The sequence below is a fragment of the Natator depressus genome, chromosome 5, assembly GCF_965152275.1.
Source record: "Natator depressus isolate rNatDep1 chromosome 5, rNatDep2.hap1, whole genome shotgun sequence".
In the NCBI taxonomy this organism is placed as follows: Eukaryota; Metazoa; Chordata; order Testudines; family Cheloniidae; genus Natator; species Natator depressus.
In genome coordinates this window covers 20,899,764-20,924,438 of record NC_134238.1, presented here as the reverse complement: position 1 = coordinate 20,924,438, position 24,675 = coordinate 20,899,764, and the positions used below count along the sequence as shown (strand labels likewise).

At 39.6% G+C, this 24,675-nt stretch overlaps 1 protein-coding gene across 5 annotated transcripts in view; it reads right to left on the bottom strand.

Annotated features, from left to right (window-relative positions):
- NEDD4L (NEDD4 like E3 ubiquitin protein ligase) overlaps positions 1–24,675 on the bottom strand; it is a 351,255-nt gene that overhangs the window by 159,836 nt on the left and 166,744 nt on the right. For 3 of the 5 annotated variants that reach the window (XM_074952404.1, XM_074952405.1, XM_074952406.1), the window contains exons 4-5: positions 18,337–18,375; positions 14,348–14,401 (exon numbers count right to left, since the gene is read on the bottom strand). In XM_074952404.1, coding sequence (XP_074808505.1) covers positions 14,348–14,401; positions 18,337–18,375 — 93 coding nt within the window. Of the gene's footprint in view, positions 1–10,001; positions 11,175–14,347; positions 14,402–18,336; positions 18,376–24,675 lie in introns of those variants that run through there. The other 2 variants (XM_074952402.1, XM_074952403.1) reach the window with 1 other exon arrangement.

Genomic DNA, 24,675 nt, shown 5'->3' with positions numbered 1-24,675 from the left:
CCTGTAAGCTGTGCAGCTGCACAGCAGCCTATTTAGCACCGTGCCGGCGCTCAGGGAACCTGCCCAGGGACCTGCTACGGCCAGGGGCGGGGCACCCCTCCCTCAGCTCCTACTGAGCCAAGCCCCCCAACTCCCCCGGCCCCAACTCTGCTGTGGCATAGCCCAGCCCAGGCCAGCCCCAAGTGCAGCGGGGCACCCGGACCTGCTGGGGTGGCGCGGCCAGAGTTGCCCGGCCCCAGGTGTGGCCAGGGCAGCATGGCCTGGACACAGGCATGGATAGGGTGGCGCGGCCGGAGCAGACCATACCCAGCTGTGCCCAGCCTGGACCTGTTGGGGCTGGGAGAGAGATGCCTATCCTGCAGCCCCAGTCCAAGAGCTGCTGCAGTGGGGAGAAGCACCTGTCCCCTGAGCCCAGGTGCTGCTGTGTGCAGAGAGCTGGGTGGGGAGGGGAGTCCTCTCTCTCCCTGCCATAGCCTGAGTACCCTCCTGCACCCGAAACCCCTCATGCCCAGCCCCACCCCAAAGTCCACACCCCTAGCTGGAGCTCTCACCCCCTGCACCCAGCCCTCTGCCTCTCATCCTCGGCCCTACCCCAGAGCCTGCACCCCCAGCCGGAGACCTCACACCCCTGCTCCCCAGCCCTGAGCCCTCTCCAAACCCCTTGGCCCCACCCCCATCACATGAATTTTGTTATGTGCACCAGTATGGAGGTGATGTGTCACACATCACCTCCATATTGGTGCACATAACAAAATTCATTCTGCACACGGATGGGAAAAATTAGAGGGAACACTGCTCTCCACATCGAGGGAGGGGCGGATTGGGTAATAAACTTACACTGGCCGAGCTTCTGACAGTTTTTGGGGTGCAAGGCTAGGGGCTTGGTAGATTTGCTAGTGCCATTCTTTGTGGGATTCATGAGTGGCTCAGGGGGCATTCATGGAATTTAGCTGGGTGTGGGGCTCCATATGTGGTTGTGCTGAATGATAACAGAGCCTGGAGGGGTTTGCTGCTTGGCACTAGCTAAGCATTGTGAGAGACAGCCCAGGCTGGAGAGTTAAGGGAGCACAGCGGTACGCCATTTCAGGTTGTACCCCGAAGATCCTGTCACAGTTGCCCAGCCTATCTGTTCACTCAGGATTTCGCCAAAAAGTGGAGATGACACACACAGGGTTGAGTTTTAGCAGTTTGCGGAGCATGGATTGACATACTGCCAATGTCACTAACATACTCTTTTTTCATTACTTATGTGTAGCACCTAGAGGCTACAATAAGTATCTTAACTGAAAAAAAATCAGCATATTTCAAATGAACTTATTTAACACCATGTTCTACAGAGAGATAATCAGGAAAGAATTAAAATAAAACAGGAGATAAACTGCTGGTTTTAGAGCAGTCTCTGTGAAATAAATAGCCAAAAAAAACCCCAAAACCCATTTATTAAATTTTATATTATTTGGTGCCTTTTATCAAATGGGTACCCTCGTTTGATATCACAAACTAAGTAACACTGTATAGGTGTATGGATGTCTAGGATGTTCTGTTGATGTATCTATGCTGAAGTCACTCTGACTGGCACCTTCACTGTTAAAATTCTGTGTCATTATTTCCATTTATAAACCAAGTGTCTTATAAACTCAGTTTTATTTTTTTTATAAAAAAGATCACTCTGGGCTGAAACTCAACATACAAATTTTCCATGCAGAGCAAATGTTTTATTATTGTTATAAAAAGTGATATTATTTCCAGAACTCCTATTCAAGCTTTTATTCTGGTTGCTTTATAGATTAATGAGGAAAGTCTGGACTTTCAGGAAAAACAACTTCCAAAAGGGACATCTATCAGAGTGTGGAACAGACTCCAAGGAAACTTTGTGGAGGGCTGGGAATAAAGAGCAGACACAGAATTTTCAGTGCTCGAGTCTTTTAAAAAAAAAAAAAAAACACTATCTAGTTGTTGATAAATGTATTATAGGAATGATGCTTCTGCAAGATGATGATTTTGCAAGATAGAAACCACCTGCAAGGTACTATATACCTTCAGCTCTCATTGAAATCAGTGAAGTTGCCTCCCTCATTCTTCTTCCCTGAAAAGAGGCACACAACCCAACTTGGGCCCCCTCTCCTAGTTCATGTACCAGATAGCCCTCTGCCCCCAGGGTTTTGGGTTTAAAGGGTTTTGTTGGAGGTCAGGTTTGGCTTTCAAGTGACTTACTCCAGTATGGAGGGGAGCATCTCCATAGCCTCAAGACTATGCTGCTGGGAGGAAGAAAAGCACGATACATTCTGTTGACATTTTGACAATTCACTGCTTTGTGCTATTTAAGGCCTTGGACTGTTTTACAAAGACTGGAAAATTTAATACAAGTTTTTAAAAAGGAAGCAGCAAAAATATTCAGCTCTGCTCATCCGTAATCGCTTTCATCTCCCATTTCAGGGACATCAGGCATGTGAATGCATCTGGATTTGGCTTCTTGCAATGAAAACTCTCTCTATATCCTTGTACAATAGGTAAGAGCAACATACATACATACATACATACAAACAAAAAGAAAACTATCATCTCTGCCGTCTGTGCAATTTGAATGGAGTGAGGGTTGGTCCTAACCTATTTTATCTTCCACTCAAGAACAAGATGGATGAATAAATAATTAAAATTCTCTGAAGTACATAAGAAACACCATTTGTCTATACATCATTTTGTCTATTTGTTCTTCAAATTCCTTGATAGTGTCTATAGACTCTTTCCAGAAGTTGAAAGGGAAGCAGTTAATCCTCTTCCCAGACCAGAAAGACCACTGTTCCCTATACTCAGACACCTGAAACATAGGAGAGCTGGGCCAGCTGAAGACAATGAAGTATGCTAGGAAAAGGAAGTGCCATGGGGAGCCTGGGGCAGGCTGGTGACTGATTATAGGATTCAACAAGAAGAGTGAAATTAAGGGGAAAGCTGGGTTTCCCATCTCGGTGAGTAAACTGGTAAGGTGAGCTTGCTTGAAACAAGTCACGTCTTTACAATATTAAATTGGGCTGAGGAAAGCCATTTTCATTTATATTTGGCCTTTAAAGATGCAGAAAGCTTACTTTGCAATGCTCTGCAATAGATCACACCAGGTTAGCATCTACACCCTATCTCAGCATATAGACTCTCCTGGACTTGCCACGGCCTAGAAGAGAATTATTTAAATGCAAAGCTTATGTTGTGTCTTATTAGTCTCAGCAGGGCTTCATTTATTTGAAAGAGGAAAAAACAAATGAGTGAATCAAAAAAATGTGTGCCTGTTAATACTTCCTGCAGCTTTGTTCCACCAGAGTAGATAGATTAGTCCCGCCTTCAAATCAGGCAGATAACTGCCAATAGCATTTTCATTCCCTTCGCTCCCCTTTCCTCTCAACACATCTCAACAATTAAACATGAACAACAAGCCATCACACAAATATGCACAGACATTTGTTGCCTACATACTGACTGTTAGATGTCAGCACTGGTGGGTCTGGACTACGGGAAGGAATTACTAGGTAAGGAATCCTCTTTTCTGCAGTCTAATGGGATCTAGCGTGCATCCCCAGCAATGTTTAGTAGAAGGTTTGAGAAGAAAATGGCTGTTACGTTAACAGGACATGCAGGACAGAGATTCATAAATCCCAAGGCCGTTGTGATAATCTAGTCTGACCTTCTGTAGAACACGAGTCACAGAGATCCACCAAAATAATTCCCGGAGCATACTTTTTAGAAAAAAAAAAAAAATCCAATCTTCATTTAAAAAGTTGAAGACTCCACCACAACGTTGGTAAATTATTCCAAAGGTGAAGTACCCTCACTGTTAAAAATGTATGCCTTATTTCCAGTCTGAATTTGTCTAGCTTCAACTTCCAGCCAATGGATCATATTATACCTTTCTCTGCTAGACATTATTACATATTTGTACTTATAAACTGTGACCACGTCACCCCATAACCCTCCCTCTTTGTTAAGCTAAATAGATTAAGCTCCGTGAGTCTATCAGTATATGACATATTTTCTAATACTTTAATCATGCTTGTGGCTATTCCCTGAACCCTCTCCAAACTGATCAACATTCTTGTTGAACTGTGGATGCCAAAACTGGACATAGTATTCCAGCGGTGGTCACACAACTGCCAAATACAGAGGTAAAATAACCTCTCTACTCCTACTCAAGATTCTCGTTTGCATCCAAGGATAACATTAGCCCTTTTGGCCCCAACATCACACTGGGAGCTCATGTTCAGCTGATTATCCTCCACAACCTCTGTGTCTTTTTCAGAGTCACTGCTTCCCAGGAGAGAGTCCCCCATCCTGTAAGTATGACCTACTTTCTTAGTTTCTAGATGAATACATTTAGCTGTATTAAAACGTAAATTGTTTGTATGTGCCTAGCTTACCAAGTGAACCAGCTTGCCCAGCATCAGTGATCAGTTATCTTCATTATTCAACACTCCCCCAATTTTTGTGTTGTCGGCAAACTTTATCAGTGATGACTTTACGCTTTCTGCCAGGTCATTGATAAAGATGTTAAACAGCCCAGGGGCAAGAGCCAATCCCTGTGGAACTCCACTGGAAACTCAAGCACTCAATGATGATTCCCCATTTACAATACATTCAGACCTACCAGTTAGCCAGCTTTTAAATCTATTTAAGGTGTGCCATGTTAATTTTATATCATTATAATTTAATCAAAATGTTGTGCAATACCAAGTCAAATGCCTTACAGAAGTCTATTACACGACAGGAGATATAAGCTTGAAAGATAAGGATTTTGCCATCAGAGACTCCTGAGCCTTTTCGCCCTAGTCTGAAACAACTGCAGAATTTGCCTCATTTGCTGTTGTTGCCTGCATAGAAGGCCTGATATACTATTTCTTGGAATGCTGCCTCCTTCATGAGCACTCATTGGGTGAATCGGTTTCCAGATAATCCAGTGAGGTTGTACTTTTTTGGGGGGGGGGAGAGAATAAAAAGAGCTCAAGTATACAGATGTCACTACCCATTTCAAAATGATCAGCTATTAGTTGCGACCTATCTGATTTCCACAGGGAGGAGGGATCAATCCACCTGTCTACACAGGTGACATCTAAGGCACAGAAGTACAATAATACATCTTTTCTATTTAACTATGCTGCATTTTTTTAGTCCCCGGCTGTGCCTTTTTTGAAATGTTCTTCTTCGGGGGGGGGGGGGGGAGCGCATTTCATCCCTCCACATCATAGACATTCTTCTTTACAGTAACATTGGCCAGGTGAAAACACTCTGGCTCTCAACAGATCATGTGTGTTAGCACAGTGGAGGAACCTTGAAGCATGGTGCTCCAACAACACACAACCAACCAACCAGGCAACAAAACAATCCCACCTTCACAGTGAGTGAAACTGGTTATTTCCCTTTACAATTAAGACTACATATCAATTAGCACACAGTACATCCCAGTCACAACACACTTTTGACAAATAAGATTGAGCTAATGCCATTTTCTTGGTCGCTTGGCTATTGAAATGTAGGGGTGTTCCGTGCAAGAGATCTGCAGTTTATTCCTGGATATAAGCACTCAGATCTCATTCCCAAGACCACTGCAGGGCTGGTAGGTGGCTAAAAGGCTTTACTTTGTTGAATACTGTGTGCAAATACATATTCGCAATCATATATACAGCATACAGTGATATTGTCTTTACATGAACAATTAGCAACATTAGATGCTACTACGCTTTTATGGTCTACGTTAGTAAAACACTCAGCCACCAGTATAATCAAGTTTCACTGTCACCCGTGCCTCCCAGCACACTGATTAGCAGTGGAATTGGCAGTGTGTCCCTGAAGTGGTAGTCAGGATAACAGAAAATACAAATAAATGACTTCCGGTGTGATCAGGGGGTTATGAAATCTTCTGGTTCTCCAAGTGGCTTAAAGAAACGCAGGTTTAACTGTCCATCAGTAGTGGCTTTCCATGGGGATTACGGTAACTTGCAGGCATCTCTTATTTAGAGAGCTCAAAAGAGTCAGAAACCCGCCAAATGAGCTTCTACACATAAAACCTAAGGCAGCCAATGCTGTAAGAACAAGTAGTAGCAAGTTTGTCTCCAAAAGGTGTAAAAAGCAAAAAGTTGGGACTCTGGAAAGAGATGGTCAGACAAAGAATATTAAGAAAACATTTAGAATGTAATACCCCTGTTTTACAAACACACATACACAAGTTTCAGAGTAACAGCCGTGTCAGTCTGTATTCGCAAAAAGAAAAGGAGTACTTGTGGCACCTTAGAGACTAACACATACACAAGACAACTTTCAAATGCCATTCTATAAAGCCTTGGGATTCTGGTAACAAGACAACAAACGAAGAAATCCTCACTGACATTGTAGCCATACAATTCTCTGTTGTCAATTACTCATTTTATGTAAGTCTCAAGAGCACAAATCTTTACCCTCTCTATACATCCTGATTTCATGGAATCATAGAAATGCAGGGCTAGAAGGGACCTCAAGAGGCCATACTGTCCATCCTCCTCTCTGCGGCAGGATTAAGTAAACCTAGGCCATACTGGATAGGTATTTGTCCAACCTGTTCTTAAAAACCTCCAATAATAACAATTCCACAACCTGCCTAGGTAACCTGTTCTATTGTTTTACTGTCCTCACAGTTAGAAAGTTTTTCCTAATATATATCCTGAATCTCCCATCCTGCAAACTAAGATTACTTCTTGTGCTACCCTCGGTGGACAAGAGGAACAATTGGTGACGATCCTGTTTATAACAACCTTTTATATATTTGAAGACTTACATCCCCCCTTCAGTCTTCTCTTCTCTAGACTAAACATACCCAGTTCTTTTAAGCTTTCCTCATAGGTTATTTTTCCCAAACCTCTTATTTTTGTTGCTCTCTGAATTCTCTTCAATTTATTCCAGCATTCTTGAGCTGTGGGAGTCAAAACTGGCGGCACTGCTGCAGCTGAGGCTTCACCAGTGCCAAATAGAGTGGAACAAATACATCCTATTTACATCCTACTCTCCTGTTAATACACCTCAGAAAGATATTTGCCTTTTTTGCAACTGCATCACATTATTGACTTATTCAATTTGTGATCCACTTTAACCCCCTGATCCTTTTCAACAGTACTACCACCTAGCCAGTTATTCCCCATTTTGAAGCTGTGCATTTGATTTTTCCTTCCGAAGTGAGGTACTTCGCGTTTGTCTTCAGACCAATTCCCCAATTTTTCAAGGTCATTTTGAATTAATGGCTAATTAGTACATTGGAAATAGGTATTCTTTTAAAAATATAATTTTTAAATAGTAATTAGAAAATCCTAATATACAGAAATTACAGTCAAATGTCAACCACGTTTTTATATATATAGTAAAAAGTATAGTCCAGCTCTCTCTTAAAATATCTGTTTACAATGTTTTATTTTTTCATATATGCCACCAAGAAAGCCATTAAGGAGGAAGTGAGATTGTATATTAGAACATATTATTTTCAGCTCAATCCTGTTTTCTCTGACGTTAATGTGGTTTTTGCCACTGATTTCAATGGGCACAGGATAGCATCGCGTAAGTATGTGGTAACATACCTTTGCTTGTATAGTACAGACATACGTGTATAAACATAAACAGATAAAGATTCTGCTTGTATCAGAAACTTGTAGAAATTTAGATTTTTAAAAGAAGGTAGTCTCAAAAAAACCCATTTAAAAAGCCAACTAAAGAGTAGTTCCAAGCTCATAATTTTCCCACAGCAAAATTTAGACAATTTTCAGTGGGACTTAGTGACTACCTTAATAGTTGGATCTGATTAGAAAGATATTCCTGAGGAAGGAAGAAAAAGAATGAAAGTTCAGTTGTGACAACTGCAGGACTGCATTCCAAAACCCTGGAGGGGTTAGGTCTTCCTTCTCAGTAAATACAATACAATACTGCAATATTTTATTTGTCAAGATATTTTGCATTTTTAGTCTTAACAATAACAAATGCCCACTGGAGTACTTGGATATTCTCCAACACCAGCTGCCCCTTACATGGGATTTTTTATGTTCAGTTATCACAGAATTTCTAGCATACATGTACAAAAACCCAATAATATAAACACAAACATATCAATAGGCAGAATAACTTCATTTTTAATATGCAGACACACACAGCATGAAAACTTTCATACTGCATATAAACTATCAGAGTAACACAAAGAATCTACCGAGACTTCCAATAAATGTTTTTTAAGTTGGTCATATAGTCTTATTTTACCTAATATTTCATGATAACTCAATGAAATACATCCTGCCTGCCAAAAAACACTTCTGATTAAAACAGAAGATATTTGAAAGATCATAAACACTTGGTAGCAGTAGGACTGCAGACGCCCGCATGAATGTTTTCACTCAAGATAAATAAGGCTATAGCAGCTGCTGTCTACAGTCCAGGGCCCATGCCCTATATCAATCAAATACACACAAACTAGCTTAACTGGAAGAGTCTAGAAATTATTTTACCCTAAGAGTTTTAACAGGAAAAACTTTTCTCCCCAGTTTAATTAAACAATAAATTTCTGCACACAATTTCTCATCATCATGTGAGCTATCAAAACAAACTTGTAAGGGATGAATTAAAAATGACACTCACTGAAAAACATTGTGTGTGTAGACTAAATAAAGAAAACTTTTCATTCTTAACTTTTTTTCATTGTCCAGCTTTCCTCCACCTAGTAAAATGTGCCTAGTAAACTGCCTCCACCCAAAACATTTCTGGGCTCACTAGAAATAACGTCAGAAAAGTAGGATATATCTTTAAGAAGCAAACACATTTAGCAATTTATACAGAAAGGGTATGATATGGTATATAGCAGAAGAGAAGAATTTTCCCCACAAAGGCTGTGAGGGCTAGTTATTCGTGTCCATGTGTTAAAAATGTATACTGACGTGCTAAAAAGAAAGTTATCTTGGAGTAACTTTCATACTGTTAGTTTTTGCTATGAAAGCTGCAGAGTCATCTTATGGTCTTGCTGTAGTTAGCAGCTGTCTTTCTGTACTACATTTCACTGAAAGAGCACATGAGAGAATGAGAACACACACAAGCAATAAAGGCCAAAAGCTGATCTTGTGAGTCTGTTTTCACAGCTGGAAATAGGGTACTTACTATTCTATATACAGCATCATTGAGCTTAGAAACTCAAGTGGACAGTGTTAAATTGCACTGCACAGCAATTCAAGCAAATGACTCCCCATGCCCCTATAAGTTTTACCCACGCATGGGCCTATAAAGTATGTTTCAAAAAACATTACAGAACTTCATCTCTCTCTCATATATTACGTGAGAAATAAGCATTATAAGAAGATTGTATATCATCTTCCACACCATAGCTATATTATAAGATATTGTAATAAATTATGCCTAAGTTGCATTTACAGTAGTTTGATCACATTTCATATGACACTGAAAGGACAATGTGAAAAGTTTTTATTTTAAAGAAGGTCAAGAGCAAAAGCATTCTTTGAAATAAAACAATTCTCACCACTTGGTACTGAGAAAACAAAATTGATTTCTTTACCAATTTCTGTCCCCACAAAGTCATGAACTGCTAGTATATTTCAATTTCATTTTTACATATATTTTTAAAATAATATGAAAAGCATTGAAGCATGTTTCAAAAATATAATTCTTTGTACAGCAAGGACTTAGCAAACTAATAAAGAAATAAAAGCAAACAGTGACACTTGGGTGTTCCAGTTTTTTAAAACTCTTCAGCTCACGTAACACTGAGTTAAACATGTGAGACACTAGGACTCCAACAAAACATTGCACTGGATGTAATCATAACTGGAAGCAAAACTATTTTAGGTTAGAGTTAGGGATGCTTTACAGATTGTTCCAGAGAACTGTAGATCTTACCAGTATTAATGAGTGAAATTCTTTACTTACCTAAAATTCAGTAGCTTTTCTATTTTACCATTTACGTTTTGATAGAACACAAGGAGAAGCATTTTCAGCATGTTACTTACCGTGGCACTGGTCACTGTAGGCCCAGAGGTATCAGGGCTGTCTTCATCAGGAACTTGATTTTGTTCTTCAGTACCACGGGTTACAAGAATTCTGAAGTGTTGCTGCCTTGTGTTTTGATCTGGTCTGATTTTAAACAAGCATCCCTGCCCTTGAGGAATCCTCTCTACCGAATTGCTTCTAGATATTTCTGACCCATTTCTGCTATTTGCATGCAGTTCTGAATTCCCTCTGTCTTCTACAGGGCTAATTTGTTCTGGTTGCGGCTGGACAGGGTAGGAAGTACTCCTCTCCAGCCGTATGCGAGGATACCTGACCAATCTATTCCCTTTTGTTCCAGTAAAACCAAAATTATAGTCACTTCCTGTACCTGTATCACTTGCCTGCGATTGCTGCAACTGGAAAACAAACAACTTTTTCCCTGAATTTGCTGACATATCTGGCAGATGCTGCAAAGACCAGCGTCTGGGTTCAGAGGCAAGGGCGTTATTCTGAACCTCGGAACCAAAGGGCAATAGCATAACCTGATGCATATCTGCGCTTGAAGCGCGATGCTGAATTCTTACACCACTTATGTTTAACCCTGAAGCCACTTCACTTGCTTCATCTTCTTGGGCAGTAGTTGCAGCATCATCATTCTGGTTATTGGAAGGAATTGTACAAAATATTCTGTGATTACAGGAAACAGCTCCATTAAGCGGTTGCCCAATCTCTTCAGGCATCCTGGGTGGAGAATTCTCTGGGGTTACTTGTGGACTGCTTGGAGAAAAAGAATGGCTGTCAACTGAGCATGTGTAATGCTCCCTGAAGTCTGAGAATTTACATGGAAGAGTCTCCTCAGGAGACTCTGGGGCTCCACACTCATCAGCACAGCCGTTCACAGCTTTGCGCTGAAGAGAGATCTGCATAGATGAGCTCCTTGTTGGACGCACATCAATATTGTTCAGCAGCTGAGGAATAAACATAGATGTGCTTCTTTTTAAGGAGCCCACTTCTTGCAAATCTCCGCCACCATAATCCGCTCCGTGTCGGGAGAAAGGATGAGGACTGTTTCTTCTTGGCAAAGTGTGGAATGCCATGAAAAAGTCATCTTCTCTCTCTCGGTCTAGGATCTCAGATTCAGGGGCCGTGTTGCTTCGTCCAGAGCCAAAATGAAACCGCAGCCGATGGGCCATGGTTTAACAAAGAGAAGAAAGGGAGAGAGGGAGAACAGCAACAATTCAGGCACTGCCAGAAGTTAAAAAACAAAGACAAACTCCAAGAAAAAGTGTCCCATCTGCCAAACTGTTAGCACTGCAGCACTGATAGCGACAGATAGCAGAAATAGCCCAAGTGGCAAGCAGCATTCCAGGCATGATTGGATAAGAGCAATCAGTGCTCCTACACACTGTGACATAGGGTAGGATGGTTAGAGTCACATGACCTGGTTCCCCCTCTCCACTGCAAGCTAGTTGTGTGTTGGTTGTTTTTTTTTTTTAATACCAGCAAGAGCCTGAAACAGCACCTTCACAGCTGCTCCTTTTCCATCAGAGAAGAGCTGCCCCCGCGGGAGAGCTCTCACAGCTGACTAAGGCAGCAAGCACACTCGGCACTGATATAAATCTAAGCCACATCACATTCACAGACCACTTTTGTACAAAAACGTTAACTGCAACAAAAGCTCTTTAAGTGTTAAAAGTTTAAGTGGACTTCACAATGCAGATTGAGAAGAACAAAACTGGATCAAGTAGACAAATTCAGGCTTCATCTGTCAACCCCCTAATACTACAGCATTAGGCTACCATGGTAGAACATAAATTAATATTAGTCCATGGTTAATACTCTAGGATTTTTTTCCTGGTTCTTTAAAAGGTTAAGTAACAAACTATTCACTCTGGAAAAAATCCACAACTTTCACATTACCATTGTAAACACAGCATAACCTACTCATCCTACATACAGATCCTTTTCTTCCCTTAGAAATTGCAACAAAGAAACCTTACATATGACAAAGACTTCTCAGACAAGGATAGCAGCAGAAATGAACAAGATGGCAGGAGACAGTTTCTTTTTCTGTTTTACCAGGCAGCAAAGACGAGCGAAAACTGAAGAAGGGTGTGCATGTAGTTTTGTAATGATTTGACTTAAGCGCCGTACAGAAACGCTGCCCAACGCTGGCAGCCTTCCAATGAGAAAGTTAGCAATATTACCACAAGTCCGATTGCCAGCATGGAGTATAGCTATGCTTGCTAAGAGCCAAAAGATCTCAGAAGAAGAACATATGGGATACAATCAAAAATTAAAATAAACATCCAGATTCAGCCCTGCCACATAGCAGAATCTCAGTGTTTAAAAAGGGGCTGTCATAGCTGAGGTGCACTAAAGTTTTAGAGCATTTTCGCATGAATCAGAAACAACATCTGTTTAAACAAAAAGTTTCTCTACAAAAGAGAGATAAACTAAATAACCTCCGTTCAACAAGTGGCAACGTGGTCCTATGAAAGCTCCAAAGAATTAGTTTTTTCAACAGCTCTCCACTTGTAGGTGTCGGGTCAATACTAGATCTAGACGTTTAAACCACTGTTTTACAACAGCTTGTTTTCAAATACAGAAAACAACCAAGTACAAGAGAAATGGAAGCTGGTTTAAATGATAAAACTGCCAAGGGCCAGTACAATCCTCTATTGTTTTAACCGGACCATGAGCCAACAATGAGAAAAACATCGGTATCTGCTACACAGTAACAGCACTGTAGATTGCCTTGTGCAAGCACAGGTGTTAGTATTATTTTAACACACTTTTCAGATAACAGCATGTTTCTGTGCTATTTAAGTAAGCAAGTCTCTCTTTTCTACTAAAGACTAAATTTGCAGCCACGGATTGGGGGGAACCTACTGCAATCACAAACAACTCTCCGGTGGTTTAGGAACAAGATGAACAAACAAAAAAATTATTCTTGGGGCAAATCTTACAAATGTAAGCTTTACAAGTAGGTATATATTCCAGCATAAATTGTAACAGAAAACAGACAAACATAGTAAGCTGTTTTGGATCCTAAAAATATACTCATGCTACAGAAATTAATCGTAGAGGACTCAATTCAATACTCCCTCATTCTAGGCACATAACCTGGAATCCTAATATATATTTAACCACAAGTGCTCTTTTTTAATACATACATTGGTTCAAAACAAAAGGGTGCAAAGTTACCACACACTAGTATGAGATATAAGGGAAATTGCTACCTCTCAGATGTCCCTGTGTGGTAATGGTTGAAAAATGTCTTTTCAACGACCACCACTATACTGTCACATACTGGTCTGACTGTGTGCATCACTACCCTCTGCTGGTTCGCATAGAACTTGTTCAAGTTTTCTGATATTATTCCACTCTGCCGGCTCGCCTGCAGAGAGGATAAGAAGCCTACAACTAGCAAGAGTTAATCAAGATTCTCCACTAGTTCAAATGGTAGAGACCTGCGCTTGTGAAACAGATTATTCCAATTTCAACACCCATTAAATGCCTCTCAGTACACTGATCACCACAGAGTCTTCATATATCCGTGACACGGATTTGTTACTGTACTTCCTCACAACATTAAATGAGTGGCCCTCTGGATTTCTCCCCCCTGAAAAAGGTTACCTATACAGAGTTTATATCATTTTCCTTGCATTACATTAATATTTGCTTTGATGAAGCTGAAAGAAAAAAAAATACTTACCTTTTAAGGAGAGATTTTTTTTAATTAACAAAAGGATATTCAAACTACCCAAATATATCTGGCATATTTTCCCCCAATGTAGTAAGTTTGGTAGAGACATACTGTACTTATCTAATCTGAAGGAACAGAATATTTTGTGCTATAGCACCACATCCTCTGTTATAAAGTGTTAATAAATATACTGTTAGTGGCTCACACAGTATGCTATTCCACTAAGACTGCTTTTTAAAGTTTCCTCAAAATACATCTATAAATTGTGATTATATTGATGTCTTACATCAACTATATGCAAAATTGGACCTTAGAGATTTTTGCCTACACACCTATTTAATCTTATCAAAAATATCAAAGAAGATTTAAAAAAGTAAGTAATTGCAGTATGCCTTCCCTAAATGTCCCCACTGAATAAGACAATTTTGGTTCAAGATGAGTGTTATGAATGCTCAGCCAGTAAAATAGTCAAATTCCTGCTTTATATACCGCACTTTACTTTCCTTAATGTACATATTTACACCACTGAAACAAAATAAACTTTAATTTAAGGTATGCCAAATTTCCAGGAACTAAGATTCAGGAGCTATGTTACTTCCATGTTTAGTTGTGTGATTAGTAAAACACACACAAAGGGGAATACAGTAGTACACTCACCAATCTGTTTTCGTCAAACACTTCGAACAGGAGTCTATGATTAGTTGGGTTTACCTATAAAAAAAATATACAGCGTTACTTCATGTTCATTATCTATATGACATAAACCATTCACGGGTACAATAATTTGCTAAATGACCAATCCAAGGCAATAGAAATAGGGCTGACAGGCCTTGTATATATCTCGAACTATACCTAGTGTGTAATACACATTTAAGTCCTAAATGTACAACTAGAAATGTTCTGATGTTCAATATTATGTTTTTACTTACAGTTATTAATAGAGCACCTAGTATACTACATCCCTGTTCCTTGAGAAAGCTTCAAAGAGGCTGAGACATTTTATGGATGTCACATGGGGCTATAGGGGCTTTCTTGGTACTGCAACTTCTTAGCTCAGGTGTGATGCAGGAAATACAATTTTTAAAGGATATTCCCCTTTGTTATGGATTCTGAACATGCCATTCAGAATTATGCAGTTCCTCTATTTTTCAACCTCTGCCCAGATCCAGTCAGTCACTGTTCCTAGCCCATTTAACCACATATGCCACTTCAGAAACACTGTTGAGGAGGTGAGAAGGCATACCCTCTGCAAACTTTTCTAAAACTAGCAGAGAAATGAGTACACCTCCAGGATGTAATTTCCACGGACACACGTTGAACTACATAGATCCCCTCAAAACAAGGAATGATCAAGGAGGCAACAAGGCCACCAATGAAGGACAAGTTTCTATGGTAGTTAATCCAGGTTAGTACATTTTTCAGGAAAGCTTTTGTAAGACAGGTGGCTAAGACCAGTTCTCTATTTGAGGCAACATAAGAAGATATTCCATAATAGGCAGACACTTATGTGGGTTTGTAGACAGGGGGAAATCCCTCAAATTGAACTAGCGCAAGGAGCTGTGATTCATCAAATAGGGGAGTGCACACAAGTATTCGTATGTGCATTTCTGGGTAGGATTTTCATGAGTTTTTTATAGTGCTGCAGGGTTTCATTTACACGCTCTAAGTAACACAAGTTTTCATGATCTGACTGTATTTTCATCCAGGAGGAAGTATAAAGTGACCATGAAAAACATCAGTGAAAACCATAAATACAAATGTGTGTAGCATAATATCTGGTTTTCTGCAAATCCTGAATGCACAACCATACCACCAAAAGAGGAGCACTTGACTGCATGAGCTCTGTGCTTTCCAAGCTGCTCTGCAACTCAGCACTGTGTATAGAGATGCACTGCTTTTCACCTGCCCAGTGTGGAATCAAATCTGAGTTAGTGCTGAATAATGTCTGAAACAGCAGAGAGCCAAGAGTACATCTTTTTCTGGGGATAGCATGTAGCTACACAAAGGCTGAAATTTACACATAGCCATTGCATGACTAAGAGTAAATCATGCTAGTGTTTATAGACATTAATGAGATGGAACTGCTAGAGATGAAGGAAGATTATTTTAGGGCAGGTCTACGCTAGAAGCACTACATCGATGCAGCTGCACCACTGTCCGATGAAGAAGCTCTATGCTAATGGGAGAGTGCTCTCCTGCCGGCATAATTACTCCACCTCTGCGAGAGGTGTAAGAAGCTATGTCGGTGGGAGAGCGTTTCCATTGACATAGCGCCGGTGTGGACAGCGCTTAGATCGCTTTAACTTCCGTTGCTCAGGGGAGTGTCCTTTTCATAGCCCTAACTGCCGCAAGTTAGATAGACTTAAATGGTAGTATAGACCTGCCGTAAGGCTTTGTCTTCGCTGACACAAAGTTGCTGTTGTTGTGTTTTTGTTGTTTTATTGGCAGCGAGTTAACTAAGAGGTGATAACAGGTTTCAGAGTAGCAGCCGTGGTAGTCTGTATTCGCAAAAAGAAAAGGAGTACTTGTGGCACCTTAGAGACTAACAAATTTATTTGAGCATAAGCTTTCGTGAGCTACAGCTCACTTATGCTCAAATAAATTTGTTAGTCTCTAAGGTGCCAGAAGTACTCCTTTTCTTTTTAAGAGGTGATAGTTATCTCATTGTAAAACCTTAAGTGGAGACAAGGCACTTACAGTGTTTACAATGAGGCAAACTAGGCCGAAGTCAACACTCTCCTCCCCCCACTGCCCTGCGACTGACCTCCTCTAGTTTACCTTGTGTTGAAAACTTCAGTGCTGTGGCTCCAAGAGACCGCAGTAAATACAAAGTGGAGACAAGACACCATAAGGTAAACTAAGTGAGGTCAGTCACAGGGCTGTGAAGGGGAGGATAGTGTTGACATCACCTAGTTTTACCTGGTGGTAAAAACTACCTTTTTTTTGTCAGAGAAGATAGAGCCAAAGATTGCTTCTTCCCCTCCAGCACATCACTACAGGGACAGAGTTAAGGTTGTTTGGGTGCCTTGATGTTTGGATTCCTTTAAGTTTATTCTTAACACAATATTTCCTGGGCTTTTAATGCTTTGGGTTTTTTGGTAACTGGAACCATATGGTAAATTACTGATATGTACTCAAAATTATGTTTAGCAAAGTAGGTTAACTGGGAATAAATACTAATGATGCAACTGGTAACACCTAGTTCTGACAATGGATAAACATTTTGATTTGCTGCTTGCTTCGAAGACATTTTTCTTGTAGCCTTTAACAGGGAATCCCAAGAATCAGAAATGTCAAACTTAATATGTGAAAGTGTAACATGACCAGATGAATGTTCTACTAATGAGAAGCTTGCATATATCAAACCTTGTTGTAACTGAAATGGAAAAAGCTGGGGCCAGCCATACTGAGTTTAGTGCCAAGACAATTCCTAGAGATTCTGCATTACTCAAAGAAACAGATTTAAGTGCCTTCTGTAGTAGATTATAGGAATCAAAATAGCTATCTCTGGGAAGATTGTTTTAGAGATAAAAATCTATTAAATTTCACCCTGTAAAAAGCTATTTTAATGGAATTGACATTTTAAAGCATTTATAATCTCCCCCAAATTAGATATTAACAAATATTCTATTGTAAATTACCAAATTAGCACAATGGTCAACAGCTAAAATGCATTTTGACAGGATACTACCATTTTAACAAATCCACAATGCCTTTCCCTGTTCTCAAACAGCTGTTCTGAAGATTAAATTTAAACTGTTGAAATTTTACCTAACCTATTCTTGTAAAAACTACAACTGGACAGAAGCTAAGTATCTGCTCCTTGAAAACTCTTTGTAATAATTGAAGATCAAAGACGTTTTTCATACTAGCTATTTATATTCCATAAATACATTACATTTAATTCAGAGTATTTTTTTATTTTGAGCCTATTATTTCACATTTTGTGAATATTTAACATTTTATGATGAAAATGTCAACTACTACTTATAATAGAAAAGCACAAGATGTTAAGTGCAGTTTATTAACATTGCTAACATGATATGACAAGTTTAAAAAGTTACAAAAATAAAATAAATTTGATATTTTCTCTTTGCTTTTATGCTACTTGCCAAAAATTGCTCTTTCAATTCTCCTTTTCTGTTTGCACTTCACTACTTTTTGTCATGCTCGCTCAACTTTCAAGATCTTTAACCATGAAACACTTACTTAGTCTCTTTCATCTAGTTATGCTGGGCTATCATATAGCTCTAGGAAGAATTTCTGGTTATTTGCCACTACTTTACCAGTTTAATACCACAGCAAACATGATATGCTAAAAATGCATGTTTGAGTGAAACATATGACATTTTCTATATACATAAACTCAAAGCATGTATAAAAAGAACCATTATCAAATTGTGCAACAACCGTTTCATACATTAAACCATATGGCAAATCCTATGTTTTATTCCATCCTTTAGAACAGATATTAGGGAGTAACTACATCAGTTCAAGTGATTTTTCTTTGAAATACACAAGAAATATTTAAAGGGTAAAATACTAAAGAGAATAAGCTCCTTCCCACCCCTTTACAATGTGGTCTGTTTAATTTTACTAATCTATTTGTAGTTAAATGATTTATTACAAGTAAAGAAAAAACTTACTCTAAAATAAAATTCTTCATTCCATTTTGGATTCAGTGTCTGTAAAAGAAATTAATTTTTTTATGCAAACAATAATTGATTTCAAGTCTACTGCAGCTGCCAGTATATTTGCAGTCACTTACAAGTGCATGCACGTGACAATCTTTGTTAAAAGTCAATAAAAAACAACCTTAATATTTCATAGCAACAACCACCAAGCATAAAAACATTGCTGTCAAATGATTTTAAACTCATCTACCAAGCAAACTGAGCATGGGAGGGTATTTCAGCTGGATGATCCAGAAATAGATGTTAACTATAAATAGGAATCTATCAGTAGAAGGGATATGATTGAGGATCTATGCAGAGAGATCGTAAGGAAGACTAATCTTAATGAAATGTTTTGTTATATAAACCAAAGTAAGCAAAATGACCAGTTTTTAAATACAAGGATGAGTTTATTGCTCCAAAGAAAGTTATGGCTCTAGACTGCAAAAAGGTAACATTTGTTTTTGTTGAATTTGCTTAGGGCTCTTTTCCCCCAGTTTCCCAAATAAAGGCTATGGAGCACCACAATTTTGTATTAATGATTTGAGTAGAATATGCAATTAGCTTACAACCTAAAAGGAGATCAAGTATAAAATTATCAAAATGAACAGATTAGCAATAAGAATATTAGCAATATGTGTCATTCAGTTTTTGAAAAAGAATAATCTGAAGTGCCCATTCAGCTCACTTTAACGTCAAACGATTTTCACACACACACACACACACACACACGCATCCTTGCCCCCTGCCCCTCTCCCCCGGCTCTCTCCACCCTTATTATTGATCATCCCTGCTCCATACAGCTCAGAAAGTTAATTCTCCCAAAAAGCCAAACACGGACCTGAGGCTATATAAAATTGTATATACAGACCACAAGCTGTCCTTAATCACAGGCTCAACACCATCTATCAAAGCATACTAAACAATCCTATGTCTCAGCACATTTCAAGGAAAACGGCAGTGATTTGTTTTATTGCCATGCGAAATACTTGTTTTTAAGCTTCCTAAGTCTACCATGCCATTTTTTAAAACAAGTTAAAGAAATATGTGTCACTGTTTCAATATTTCCATTGTTGTGAGGGACAACAATCCCACTCAAAGTGAGGGCTTTTGTTCTAATTGGCAGAGGGAAGTGAGGTCTTGCACTTAACTCACTAGTATTTCTCTGTCTATGTAATGCAATAGCTTCTGAATGCTTTATCCACTTAATTCCAAAATTTCAGGGAACGTTCTAAGCATCAGTGGGCAGAATCCTAATGGTTTTGGTGAAAACTGAAAAAGCGGGAGAAGTAAAAAGAGGAACACATGGAGCTCTTGGCATCTGATCAGCACCTTCCAGCATAGCAATACCTCCATCTCAGCTCTGCCCATCCTCCCAATAGTTTTTAAATGTTGACATCCTGAATGATCTATCTCCCAGACAGAAAAACAAATGGTGAGGTGGAAAATAGGAAGAAATGAGGAATGGGGGACGAGTCCCTGACATGATGGGGGATTGTGGGGAACACAGAACTCCTGGCTTAATGGGGTAGGGAATCACAGGAGTCCCTGAAATAGAGCAGGGGGGACCCAGGGAAATTGAGGGAGGAAGAATGGAGGAACGCAAAGGTGTGTGCAATGTGTTCAGCCTTCAGAATTAAAAATGTGTAACCGTCCCTATTTCCCAAGACTCTAATAATGTCTCTAATAATGCCAGAGACATTTTGAGCCTCACTGAATGCCAAGTAGTTGTAAAGTAGTTTTAACTTAAATTCTGTAGTAAAGGCCATCACAAGGTTAGGCCTAGCAGAGAGGTATTAAAATGGATTAAGAAGAAAGCTAAATGCTAATTAGCAAACAAAAACTACACTTAATGGCATTTAAAGTTACAGCACCCATCCACCAATACCATAAAGAATGGAAATAAGAAGTTAAGGAGAAAAAACAAAGCAGTGTAAAACTTTAGAGCCTAGAAGTCCACTCAGTCCTACTTCTTGCACAGCCAATTGCTGAGACAAACAAGTTTTTTACATTATCGGGAGATAATGCTGCCTGCTTCTTATTTACAATGTCACCTGAAAGTGAGAACAGATGCTCGCATGGCACTTTTGTAGCCAACATTACAAGGTATTTACGTGCCAGATATGCTAAACGTTCGTATGCGCCTTCCTGCTTTGGACACCATTCCAGAGGACTTGCTTCCATGCTGATGATGCTCATTTAAAAAAATAATGTGTTCAGCAATTAAATTTGTGACTGAACTCTTTGGGGGAGAATTGTAGTCTCCTGCTCCGTGTTTTACCCGCATTTTGCCATATATTTCATGTTATAGCAGTCTCGGATGATGACCCAACATGTTGTTCGTGTTAAGAACACTTTCACTGCAGATTTGACAAAACGCAAAGAAGGTACCAATGTGAGATTTCTAAAGATAGCTACAGCACTCGACCCAAGATTTAAGAATCTGAAGTGCCTTCCAAAATTTGAGAGGGACGGGATGCGGAGCATGTTTTCAGAAGTCTTAAAAGAGCAACACTCCAATTCGGAAACTACAGAACCCAAACCACCAAAAAAGAAAATCAACCTTCTGAGGGTGACTTCTGATTCAGATGATGAAAATGAACATGCATTGGTCTGCACTGCTTTGGATCATTATCGAGCAGAACCTGTTATCAGTATGGACGCATGTCCTCCAGAATGGTGGTTGAAGCATCAAGGGACATATGAATATTTAGCGCATCTGGCATGTAAATATCTTGTGACGCCGGCAACAACAGTGCTATGAGAACACCTGTTCGCACTTTCAGGTGACATTGTAAAGAAGAAGCGGGCAGCGTTATCTCCTGCAAATGTAAACAAACTTGTTTGTCTGAGCGATGTGCTAAACAAGAAGTAGGACTGAGTGGACTTGTAAGCTATAAAGTTTTACATTGTTTTATTTTTGAATGCGGTTATTTTTTGCACATAACTCTACATTTGTAAGTTCAACTTTCATGATAAAGAGATTGCACTACAGTACTTGTAATAAGTGAATTGAAAAATACTATTTCTTTTCTTTTTACAGTGAAATTATAATAAAAATAAATATAAAGTAAGCACTGTACACTTTGTATTCTGTTTTGTAATTGAAATCAATATATTTGGAAATGTGGAAAACATCCCAAAATATTTATATAAATGGTATTCTATTATTGTTTAACAGAACAATTAATCGCTCAATTAATCGCGATTAATTTTTTTAATCGTTTGACAGCCCGAACTATTCTATTCACAAAGGGGGAGTAATTCAGCATCTTTTTCCTCTCAGGGTTAATGACTGTTGTCAGTAATAAAACGCAGTGAACTCTCTCTCTCTCTCTCTGCATTATTATTATTATTTTGCACCTGAAGTGAGTGCCACAATGGATTTGTCATCACATTAAACTTTGGTGGGTTAAACTTGGTGCATGTATTTTTCAATCGGATAAGGAGTTATGGAATGCTGTACAGGCACACCCATGTGGGCAAAGGGCATGTCCCAGGGAGATTTCCATTTCTTGTAAAATTTAAAAAATTAAAATACAAAGATTCAGACAATCCAGTGGAGAAAATTTCCAAAAGGGAGATTTGTAAACTGTTATTCTCTCTTATCAATCCATTTTTGATCAAACCCCCATGAAAAATTCAAACACTCAAATTTTATATTCTATTTGAGTTTTGTCATTTCTGTGACATTTTCGGTAAATAAATGTATAGAACTCCTGTACTGAACTCTAACACAATGTTGATATAATTCATAATATAATTCAGGGTTTTCAACCCAAACTGAACACATGCTAATAAAAACACCATGGTAACAAGCGTGCGGACAAAGCAATAAGACTTCTGATAAACAGAATCCAGAAAAAGGAGAATAAAATTAACATTTTTTCCAAATTAAAAAACGATCTAGTTCACCTTAATCAGCAGGTAAGGCTCTTTCACCCAAAATTATTAAACATTATAACTTACTTTATTCTGAGGATTTGGGCAGATTTAGGACCCTACCTCCAAAACAATCTGGATGCTTGCATTTAGGAGACAGCACTGAAGAATCTGGCTAAAGTCCTTTCAACTAGGGTCAACCAAAAATAAAGCCTCAGTAATATCCGAAGTCTAGGTGGGGTTTTCATAAGAGGCAGACTAGTATCTCACACATCAAGCACGATTAGAATGCTAAGTTCCTAAGTCACTGAAAAGGTTATTGATAGTGTTGAGTGGCAATACTCCAGAGTTCTTAGAAGGTCTGGATTTGTATGATGTTTCTGAGTTATTAAGCTTACCTAAAATTGCTCCACAACCTGGATAGCAACAGACATTGTAGCACACCCTCAGCTGTTGTCATAACTCCACTGATGTCAATGCAGCTATAACAACTTACAAGAGCTGAGCATCTTCTCCATTACCTTTGCTGCATCTCAGACCCAAAGAGGAACTACAAAAGGTTGCTCCGTCTCACCTCTCTCTCCTCTTCTATCTTTCTGACTAGACTCAGTCAACAATATCTCCAGACTGAGGGTATTCAAATGGAAAAATGCCATCTATCAAAATGAACAGGCTAACTGATTACCTATTTATACTCAAAAATCCATGATATTCTGTTAGCTTCACGAACTCAGAGAACAAAATTAAATTAAAAAATTTTCTGACTACAAGAGTAACTGGGGGAAAGAGTCTGATTACCATAAGAGCGGTCATGCTACTGCCTCTTAGCATCAGTTCCCATTTGTGACACAATATCCGAAGAAGATATTTGATCATGAAACGATGGGTCCATTCTTGCCAGCACTTACCAACAGCATGTAATGTGCTTAGTAAAATAATTAGTAAGGCTGAGAGTCTGTCACGGAGGTCACGGGTTCCATGACTTTCCAGAACCTCCGTGACTTCTGCAGCGGCCAGTGAGGCTGGCTCTGGGGCCACCTAAGTAGCTTTGGCAGCCCCGGGCCAGCCGCACCACCCGCTGCTGGGGCAATCTCGGGCCACTGCCCCCTCCCCCCACCCCCACCCAGAAGCAGCAGGAGTTTAGGTGTGGGAGGGGGCTCAGAGCTGAGGCAGGAGGTTAGGGCGCAGGATGGAGTGAGGGCTCCGGGTGGCGCTTACCTCGGGGGGCTCCCCAGAAGCAGCAACATGTTCCTCGGCTCCTAGGCAGAGGCATGGCCAGGCGGGTCTCCATGCTGCCTCTGCCCGCAGGCCGCACCCCTGCAACTCCCATTGGCCATGGTTCCTGGCCAACAGGAGCTGCAGAGTCCGTGCTCAGGGCGGGGTCAGCACATGGAGCCCCCGTGGCCGCACCTCCACCTAGGAGCAAAGAGACATGTCGCTACTTCCAGAGAGCTGCCCGGAGCCAGGTAGGGAGCCTGCCAGCCCCCCAACTTCCTCCCACCGTGCAGCAGCAGGGGCCTCCAGGCTGCCCCAGAAGCTGTGGGGGTCCTGGGCCACGCACTGCCACCCCCCCCCAGCACTCCCAGCCCCCCGGGTGGTGTGTGTGTGGGGGAGAAAACCTGGATTTGTGCTGGAAATGGCCCACCTTGATTATCATACACATTGTAAGGAGAGTGATCACTTTACATAAGCTATTACCAGCAGGAGAGTGGGGTGGGGGGAGAGAAAACCTTTTGTAGTGATAATCACCCATTTTTTCATGGTTTGTGTGTATAAGAACATCTTCTGTATTTTCTACAGTATGCATCCGATGAAGTGAGCTGTAGCTCACGAAAGCTTATGCTCAGATAAATTGGTTAGTCTCTAAGGTGCCACAAGTACTCCTTTTGATTTAAATCAAAGCAATTTAAATCTACTATTTTAATTATGACTTAAATCAGAAAACAGGAAACCTTGATTTAAATTACTGACTAATTTTGTTTTGCATTTGTAAATTTTAGTTATTTTCCTAAAGAAAGGTTGATTCTCATTGGCTGGTAACCATTAAAACTTGTTGATTTTCAACTAAATATAGCCTCCTTTACATTAAATGTGGTTTGTTTGTTTTTTGCTAGCCAGGAGGATATGCTTATATCTATACATTTTTATTTAAGCAATTACATTTTCTTATTTTTATTATGTTAAGAAATGCATCATTCACCATTTTCTATTTATTAGATCATTAATTTTTTATTCATGATCTGTATTAAGAGCTGTCTGGATGGAAATTAGAAATCAATTAAAGTGAACAAAAACATAAATTAATTTATTTTTTAAAATTAGTTAATTACCTTAAAATGTGCTGGATACATAAGAAAAAAAAAAGTTTATCAAAACATGTTTTGCATTTAAAACTGATTATTATAAAATTAAAATATATTCTGGACATGA